General features: G+C 34.1%; 1 protein-coding gene across 1 annotated transcript; it reads left to right on the top strand.

Annotated features, from left to right (window-relative positions):
• Positions 1 to 9,066: 9,066 nt before the first annotated feature.
• Positions 9,067 to 10,002, top strand: LOC308429027 (olfactory receptor 4C16-like; the record flags this gene model as incomplete). Its single annotated transcript, XM_080927674.1, has 1 exon — positions 9,067 to 10,002. The coding sequence occupies one exon, from the start codon at positions 9,067 to 9,069 to the stop codon at positions 10,000 to 10,002; it is 936 nt and encodes a 311-aa protein (XP_080783800.1).
• Between the last annotated feature and the right edge of the window lie 435 nt (positions 10,003 to 10,437).

Genomic DNA, 10,437 nt, shown 5'->3' on the forward strand with positions numbered 1-10,437 from the left:
AACTTACAGATTAGAAAATAAAATCATCACTAACACTACATCTGACAGAGGGTTCATAACCAAAATATATAAACACTCAAGCCCAATAATCCAATTAAAAATTGGGTATAGAATTGTACAGTTTTGGGCCTGAGTCTATTTTGCAAGTGTGCATGGACACTTGGGGAAATAAAAATTTTTGACTGCACTTTTTCTATAAAAAGGACAGAGCAAGTGTTGGGCCATATGAAAGCAAAAACGCTGTGCTACAAGGGTAGATAAGCAGAATCTGAGGCATGAGAAAGCCAGAGCTGGTTTCGGGGCCCTGGGTCTGAGATGAGGTTTGGGCTGTTGGGTCCTAAGGTTGAAGTGACTCGTGGCTACAAATCGATGTGCAGCTGCAGTGTGTGACAGGGCCCTGGTTCCATGAGCAGGCAAAGCTTTTATTATCCCTCAGGGTCTCTAGGGCTTCAAGCATTTAGCTAGATCTTACCAGGATTCCTTTCAGGGTTCATGGGCCTGCATTGAACTAAATGAAGAATGCACACCAGAAGAATCTCTAATGGTGGAGAAGCACCTAAAGAAATGTTCAAAGCCCTTAGTCATCAGAAAAGTGCATATCAAAATGAGCATGAGATTTCACCTGAAAACAATCAAAATGACTAAGAGTAAAAATTCAAGTGACAGCACATGCTGGTGAGGATGTGAAGAAGAAAAAGAAACACTTCCCCATTGCTGGTGAAATTGCAAGCTAGTAAAAGCACTCTAGAAATAAATCTGGTGGTTTGTCATAAAACTGGAAATAGTTCTACCTAAAGACCCAGCTATACCATCTATTCTTGCACATATACCCAAAAGATGTCCCACCCTGCCACAGGGGCATGTTTTCCATTATGTTCTCAGCATTCTTATTTGTAATAGCTAAAAGCTAGATTCAACCCAGGTGTCCCTCAACTGAAGGATGTGTATAGAACATGATGTACATTTACACAGTGGGATACTACACTACTATTAAAGATGAGGACATCATAAATTTTGCAGACAAAAGGATAGAATTAGGAAATATCATCCTAAATGAGGTAACTCAGAACCAAAAGTACATGCATGGTATGTACTCATTGATTAGTAAATAATAGCAAACATACAGAATACCTAGGACTCAATCCACAGACCTTAAGTGTAGCAGGTTGAACGGCCCAAAGGAAGACATTCCAATTTCACTAAAAAGAGTGAAGAAAATAATCATGGGCAGCAGAGGGACCTGGGTGAGGGAGTAGAGGGGGGAAGAAAGGGGAATACATAATCAAATATGGGGTGGAGGCAGGAGAGAATTCCTGAGGGCCAACAGAATGAATGGAAATAAGCAACCTCTGGAAATGGTAGGTAGGGGGACCTTCTGGAAAGTGCCAGAGAACTAAGAATTGAAAGAGTCATAGGACACAAAATAAGGGACCTTGCATAGCATGTCCAACAGTGGAGAGAGCGAAAGAACTCAAAGAGCACACCTCCAGTAGATAAGGTCTGAAATGGACTGATAGGATAACTAAGCAACAGTCAAATGTCCTGACCAAGAACTTCCTGTCTAAAAGAACTGCAGTGACAAAAAAATAAATAAATAAATAAAGGAAATGTGGTCTAATGACCTGCTCAATTTGGGATTCATCTCATGGGGGGCACCAATGTCTGACACAATTAAAGATGAAAATTTTTGCTTACAAACATGAGTCTGGCATTGCTGTCCCCTGAGAGGCTCTACCAGCAGTTGAATGAGACAGAAACAGATACTTACATACAACCATGGAACTTAAGTTGGGGCTTCCTATAAATGAATTAGGGAAAGGATTGTAGGTCCTGAAGGTGGGAGCAACCCTATCGGAAGACCATAATTCTCAACTTGCTCATTCACCTGGTAGTTCCCAGAGACTGAGCCATGAACTAGAAACACACATGGGCCAGTCTGAGGCTCCTACACAAATATTGCACAGATCAGCCTGGTCAGGCCTCAGAAAGAGAATAAATTTATAATTCTCAAGAGACTTGGGGCCCCTGGGAAAGGGGACTGATGGGGGGAGCACCCTCTCTCATAAATATGGACAAATATCTAGACAAATACAAGATAACAAAGTTAAACCAGAAACAGATAAACCACCAAACAATCCCACAACTCCTAAAGAAGTAGAAGCAGTTATCAAAAACTCCCCTTCCCCCCAAAAAAATCCAGGACCAGATGGGTATATTGCAAAATTCTATCAGGCCTTTGTAGAAGACCTCATACCAATAATCTCCAAATGATTGCACAAAATAGAAACAGAAGGAATGCTAACCCACTCGTTTGTCGAAACCACAATTACATTCATACCTAAACCAGACAAAAACCCTACAAATAAAGAGAACTTTAGTCCAATTTCCCTCATTAATATTGATGCAAAAATACTCAATAAACTTCTATAAAATTCTTGGAAACCAAGTCCAAGAACACATCAAAGCAATCATCCACCATGACAAAGTGAGCTTTATCCCAAAGATCCAGGGGTGGTTCAACATATGGAAATCCATCAACATTATCCACCATATAAATAAACTCAAAGAAAATAACCACATGATCCTCTCATTAGATAGTGAGAAAGCATTCGACAAAATTCAACACCCCTTCATGGTATCCTAAGATACTTGTGGGAACAGTAATAGTCTTTCACTATCTATTACATTAATAGTAATTATTTCCTGTTATCTACTAACCTTTTTATCATCCACTTATATCTGTGTGTCTATGTGTGCACAGGCGTGTGTGTGTGTGTGTGTGTGTGTGTGTGTGTGTGTGTGTGTGTGTGTGTGTGTGTGTGTTTATAACTGAAGCTTCTAAAACCCATGACTTGAATTCCATTTTGTTTCTGGGTAAGATAAGGTTTACTTTGATGTTTTTTTGGACTGAATAGAATTCAATGTTCAACTTATAATATCATTCATGTGCCTAATCTAAAAATAATGATAACTTTAGGGACTAATTTCATTTAGGATATTGGTATGTTATATCATTATGTGTTAAAAATCTCCTCTGAGACACAAAACTAAATTTGGTTTATCCAGTACTCCAAGGGAAACTGCCTTAAAAAGGTGATGGACAGACAATGTTGTTAACTTGTTGAGCCCTCCACCTGGTAAGTTTCAGATTTTTGCTGTTTGAGTTCAGATTCTTATCACAAGTGAAATCAGTGCATTTGAAACATATTTACAGTCTTAAATATTCATTATTCTGACATACTGTGAGCAAGGTATAGAAAAATGTAACCCAGCATTTTAAAACTTTATTGCTATAAATAAAATGAATCAAGTGAAATATAAACATTTAGACAAATTACTTTGCTGATGTTAGCAAAACCTTTCCACAACTTGTATGAAAAGCCATCATGGTTAAAAGACATAAAGTGTTTCAGAAGTTAAAGCTGACAACATTGTCTTGACATAGAATTGTGCCAAATAATTCCTAATTATTATTAGTTTTTTTACTTTTGATATGGTAGCACAAGGTGTGATATTACTAAAACTATAGATACTGTAAATTGAGGGAAGATTTTGAGCAGAAGGTGAAAAAAGTCTAGTGGCATGTAGTCTTCTTAAAGATGCTAGTTTTTTTTTTTTTTTTTTTTTTTCATCTCTAATTTAAAAACCTGTAAAGAATACTGTACTTTTTTAGTTCTTATTCAATATCATCAGACTGTAATTTGTAGTTTATTCACATCCGAGATTTATCTTCAATGTGAACAACAATATTTGAGATAATGTAGAGAATTAATAGAAATAGAAAGTGTAACAAAATATGTGCAATTTCAAATAGCATGAATTAATGACATATTAACATTAATATATACTACAGGTGAGAGAAAATTGCTGAGAGAAAGGCAAGGGAGATACTAAAAAATTTTTTTTGGATAAGAATCTTTATTTTTTTTTTCTCCTCAGTATTTGTCCCCAGTCTACCTTTGGTTATTTGGTTTTGCTTTTTTTTTATATATATACTTTGTACTTTTTAATTTTGTTTTGCTTGTTGTAGTTACTATATTTTTATTGGACAACTTTATTTTAAAAAACAAAGATAAATGTTCAAATTTTAAGCATTTTTACATAAAAGTATACGGGTACATTTTTATGTTAGTGCTTGGCCTTATTTTATTTTCTTAAAGGTTTGATAGTGTGCATTAAGATCTTACTAGTTACAATGAGTAAAAATTACATGTAAAACAGGATGTTACCTGGAACTAGTCAAAATTTTCTTGGTGTTTAAGGATTAAGCATAATGTTTTTTTCTTTTCTTTTCTTTTTTTAATTTTTTTTTCTTGAACTTCACACAGTCTGTGAATTGTTTCTGGAGTGTTCACATCTTTCTGGTGTTAGTATTCAATTATCAGTGACTGCATATTATGTCTGTTCTTTTGTGACTGGGTTATCTCACTCAGGATGATATTCTCTAGATGCATTCATTTTCGTAAGAATTTCATAAAATCATTGATTCTGATAGCTGAGTAATACTCCATTGTGTAAATGTACCATAATATTTGTATCAATTTATCTACTGAAGGACATCTATGTTCTTTCAATCTTCTGGCTATTATAAATAGAGTTACTTATGAACATTGTGGTGGATGTGTCTTTGTTGTATGTTGGAGCGTCTCTGGGGTATGTGCTCAGAAGTGGAATAACTGGCTCTTCAGGTAGTACTATGTCCAATTTTCTGAGGAATTGCCAGACTGATTTCCAGAGTGTTTGTACCAGTTCACAACCCCACCACCAGTGGAGAAGTGTTCCTCTTTCTCCACATCCTTGCCAGCATCTGGTGTCATCTGAATTTTTGATCTTGGCCATTCTGGTTGGTGTGAGGTGGAATCTCAGGGTTGTTTTGATTTGCATTTCTTTGATGGCTAATGATGTTGAACACTTCCTTAGATGCTTCTCAGCCTATCGATATTCTTCAATTGAGAACTTTTTATTTAGCTCTATACCCATTTTTTAATAGGGTTGTTTGATTCTCTGGTGTCTATCTTTTTGAGTTCTTTGTATACCTTGGATATTAAGCCTCTATCTGATCTGGGGTTATTAGAGATCTTTTCCCACTCTGTTGGCTGCCATTTTGTTTTCTTGACAGTGTGCTTAGCCTTACAGAAACTTTGCAATCTCATTAAGTCCCATTTGTCAATCTTTGACCTTAGAGCAGGAACTATTGGTGTTCTGTTCAGGAAATTTTCTCCTGTGCCTATGTGTTCTAAGGTTTTCCCTTCTTTCTCATCTAATAGTTTCAGTGTACCTGGTTCAATGTGGAGATCTTTGATCCACTTGCACTTGAGCTTTGTACGAGGGCTTTGCTTTTTTAATTTAATTTTTCATGTATTGCATTAGGTTCTGCTCCTCCCTCTCCTCCATGTCCCTGCTTCCTCCATACATGATTTCTCTGTTTTTCTTCAGAAAAGTACTATCAAACAAATATGGCATGTTAAATCTAAAAAGAAAAATATGCACATTGTGCCATTATGAAGCAATACAGTAGGGGAAATAGGGACCTTAAAGCAGACAAAATGTCAGAGACAGTTCCTGCCCCCACTGTTAAGAGATCTACAAGAAGTTTAAGATACATAAGTATAACATATATTATGCAGAGGGGCTATGTCACAGAGTCATGCAGCCTTCCTGATTGTTGGTTTTGTCTCTGTGATCACAGATTAATTAATCGTATTATTTTACTTATGGTGTTCTTGGCACTTGGTATTTTTGTTTCTCCTTTATGTTTGCTTGTTGTTGTATTGTACTGAAAACACTGTCCTATGATTTACTCTTCTCCATACAAACATATTATGTCCTCTGCTTAGTAATATTTGATAGGAAGAATAACTACATACCTATTTCATACTATTTAAGAAGCCTCATGTATGGTGACTAGGTTCTGGAATAATAATGAGTCCTCATGCAAGCTGACTTCCGTTTATAATTTTACTAGAAGCAAGAATATCACTATTATGGGGTGTGTGGAAGATAAATACTTCCAGACACATAATCTGCTGTTCTCTGAATAAGTAAAAGCTGATCTTCTTTTTAGTGAGGATTTCAAAGCCTCTTCCTGAAAGTAAAGGGAGTTCAGGGATTCCCTACGAAATAGAAATGCAGTATTGCTGAATTAGAAAACATGGGACTTGAGACAGTGGTGATGCTTTTAATGGGAAATCTATGGTGCAGCAGCAAGCTATGGGAAGAGTCACCAAACATTCTTGTCTACAATTTTTGTTCTCCCCTCCTCTGGCTTGTTTTTCATTCAGCTCTTTCCCATCACCTACAACATCATCAACTCATCATCTGTTAACTGCTGTGCTGATCTCTTATAGCCATCCTAAAGTCTCTAGCTGTCTTTCCAGCACTACTGTTTTCAGGTCAGTGCAACATAGTTTTTTACATTAATTGCTTTTCAGAACCTCCTGAAAATCTAATAATAGTTCTGGAGGGGAAATGGACATAGGATTATATGTATTGACATCCAGAATAGATTTTTATCAGGGGGATGTCAAAATGTCAAGGTTATTCATGTAAAATACCACAGCAGATTCTGAAAATGTTCATTTTGTGGGTTCTAGAGCTGTTTAAAACTCAACTCAAATGTTATTGTTCTTCCTGCTAATTCTCCAGGTATTTAAGTATTGCAGACTTCTAAAAATAAACTAGGAGTTTAATTTTCTTTTGGCATATATAGTAGATAGAAATTTTAAGGAAATTTAAACTCATGATTTGAATATGATCTAAATTTAGAAATTCACTAAAATAATAAGAAAATTACTATATTTCAATTACAAGTTGATATGTTTACCCATATGTGGAGAAAAGAAGTTTAAACAGGATGTCTTCTTCAATTCTGCTCTTCCTCCTCTTTCGCTTCTTCCTCCTCCTCCCCTCCTCCTTCTGTTGTCCTTCTCCTACTGATTCAAAACTTCAGCTGCATGATAACTATCACTTTTTAAGAATTAACTGATAATGCCCAATTTAAACTTTTAGGTATTCATATATACAAGATGTTGAGTTTGCTAGAGAAGAATGTGATATTTTATGAGCATATATTTTCTACATATTTATTAAAGGAAGAAACTAAATAAACATCCAGATAATTGCATTGTATTCCATTACGTTAGAACATTACTATAACAAAAACCTATGAGAAAAAGTTTTTCAGAGAACGTCTTCCATATTCCAAAAACTCATTGAAAAATTATATGCATGTTGTTTAAATCTGAGTTTCAAAAGTCAACATGATAATAAATGCTATAAATTGAAGAAATTACCGGAACAAAAATGATTTTGACTATTAATGAAAATATATGTTTAATATAGAACTATAATTTTACCATTTATAAAATATTGTAATTGTAATTTCTCTTATATAAAAAGGTTTTGAAAGAGTTTCAGGACAATCAATTTGTTTTACAAATGAATAAACTAAGGATATTCATAGCAAACACATTAAGCATTATATTCTCAAAAGAGTAATGAAAATGATTTGAAGTGAATGCATTTTTCCATCACCATAACTACAAAATACATGTCATTTTAATGCACAATCATGCCTCAGAGAAACCTCATGAAACTTATAAAAGAATAGAGTTATTTTATTAATTACTAAAAACAACTCCTCAATACTTCTAAAGTCTAAGTTCCTTGCCAAAATCACAAAAGCTACAGTGAATAATTTGACAATTTCCCATGAATATTTTTGATTTATAGAAAAGGAAAAAAATCACAAGCCTGTGTTAGAAAATGACATTTTCTGAGAGAAATATAAATGCACATAAAGATAATTTTGTGCCTGTCTTCTCTGTCATATTTTTTTTTTTGACTAACAACATCATGCTTCAAATATGTGGGTGGAATATATAAGCTTTACATGTAGCTTTTAAATACGTTTCACTTCATGTTAGGTATTACTGATTATATGTGTAACCTAATATTATTTTGAGAAGAAATAATTGGTTAAAAGTTTTTGTCTTTAAAAGAGGAAATCAGAAAAATATCATATTCCATATTATTTTTTAAATGAAAGTCCTGGCATTACAAATGAGTATATGTCTTTTGAGAGAGAAACAAACTGAATAAATAGTTAATTACAGATTATTTACTTTTTATCTCCTGCAAAATCATATCTTTTTTTTTTTTTTTGTTCTGCATTACTGCTCAGTTCTAATATCATAGTGTTTATTACTGGGGATTAGATCTATCTTCTAGTCCTTTGTCAGCTGATTCTAACACATGCAAATAAAAATGTTTATCATGAAAACAACTGAACAAAATGTCCCCCACTTTAATTTTATTTAAGTGTAATCACTAGATTTTGAATGATCTAAAATATGCCTCTAATACAAGAAAAAAGATTTAAAGTAGTAATATTAATGATGTCTCTAGCCAACAAAACCTATTATTTTGAAAAATTGACTGTGTTAGTTAAGAAGTCACACAAAATTTTCAGATTATTTAGAAGTTGAAATTATTAATTTATAATGTTTATAATGGAGTATATGGAAGAATCTATGTAAAGTTTTGAAATATAACACATATAATCATTTCTTCAATATATGCAAAATGATACATCAAAATATATGATATTCTTTATGGTGTAGTACTAATAAGCAGCTTCCTACTTGCTTCATTAGACACAAAATTACCAATTAAATAGATGCTAAATGTTAAATTGATTATGTGTTAAATGTGAAAAATTAAAAATAATGATAAAAGTATCACAGAACCCATATTGTAACTTTATATTGATTGAGGTGTAATATTACCCAAAACTGGTAAAAACATGAATTTGTGTTTGAAGAGTTCTATGGCAATCAATTTCTAGCTATATTTGGAACTCATAACAGTGCAAATATATGGTCACTAAAATTCAGAAAGAAGTATTGAATAACTTATTTAAAATGACAGTCAGAATATCATTTAAAAAGGTTATTTTTGCTTAAACTGCTCGATGGCATCACATACCAACCTCAACATTAATACTTTTTTTTCTTTTTGCAGATGAAGTATATCACATTAACCACTTCTGAACAGTAATGAGAAAAAATGTGGCTAAAAAACAATGTGACTGAGTTCATTCTACTTGGTTTGACACAGGATCCTTTTAGGAAGAAAATCCTATTTGTTGTGTTTTTACTTTTTTACATGGGAACATTACTGGGTAACTTACTGATTATTGCTACCATCAAGACAAGCCAGGCCCTTGGGAGTCCCATGTACTTCTTTCTCTTCTATTTATCCTTCTCTGACACCTGCTTCTCTACAACTATAGCTCCTAGAACAATTGTGGATTCCTTGCTGAAGGAAGCCTCTATCTCTTTCACTGAATGCATAATCCAAGTGTTTACATTTCATTTCTTTGGGTGTCTGGAGATCTTTATCCTCATCCTCATGGCAGTTGACCGTTATGTGGCCATCTGTAAGCCACTGCACTACATGACCATCATGAGCCGGAGAGTCTGTGGGTTGCTGGTTGCCATAGCATGGGTGGGATCTTGTGTTCATTCTTTAGTTCAGATATTTCTGGCTTTGCGTCTGCCTTTCTGCGGCCCTAATGAGATTGATCACTATTTCTGTGACTTGCAGCCACTATTGAAGCTTGCCTGTACAGATACATACATGATCAACCTTCTTCTGGTGTCCAACAGTGGAGCAATTTGTACAGTGAGTTTTCTCATGCTGATGGTCTCCTATGTCATTATTCTTCTTTCTCTAAGAAACCACAGTGCTGAGGGAAGAAGGAAAGCACTATCCACCTGCATATCCCACATTATTGTGGTCATTCTTTTCTTTGGACCTTGCATCTTTATATACACACGCCCTGCAACAACATTTCCTATGGACAAGATGATAGCTACATTTTATTCAATTGGGACACCTTTACTCAATCCTCTGATTTACACACTGAGGAATGCAGAGGTGAAAAATGCCATGAAGAAATTATGGAGAAAAAAAAATGTGTTCTCAGATGATCGAAAGTAAATGAGGGCTAAAATCTATTTTTATTTTTTGTATTAAATTATAAATTAATAAAATATTGTTTTAATTAATGTTTAATACACTATCTTCTTTGGGCATGAGGTTTATAGATTCATATAGTAAAGAAACAAAATAAAAGAGTTTTGTTGAGTTTATTTTATAAAAAGGGTAAAAAATGAAATACAAATATATATAAAGACCCTTGTTTTTTGTTCATATATGCTGTTGTGTTTCTCATTCCTGTGGTTCTGTCCCAACACAACTGTGGATGTGATTGTGTTTTCTGCCCTTCTTTTAGATGTCTTCTGCACTTCTCTTCTGATAATTTTCTATCTATATAATCACATCTTATATTAAAGCCTGATAAGTCTTACCTCTCCCAGTTAGTTATACATACAACATTCTTTATTCTATTTCCTCTCTCAAAACTTTCTCTTT

Source organism: Micromys minutus (assembly GCF_963924665.1).
Source record: "Micromys minutus genome assembly, chromosome: 13".
NCBI lineage: Eukaryota > Metazoa > Chordata > Mammalia > Rodentia > Muridae > Micromys > Micromys minutus.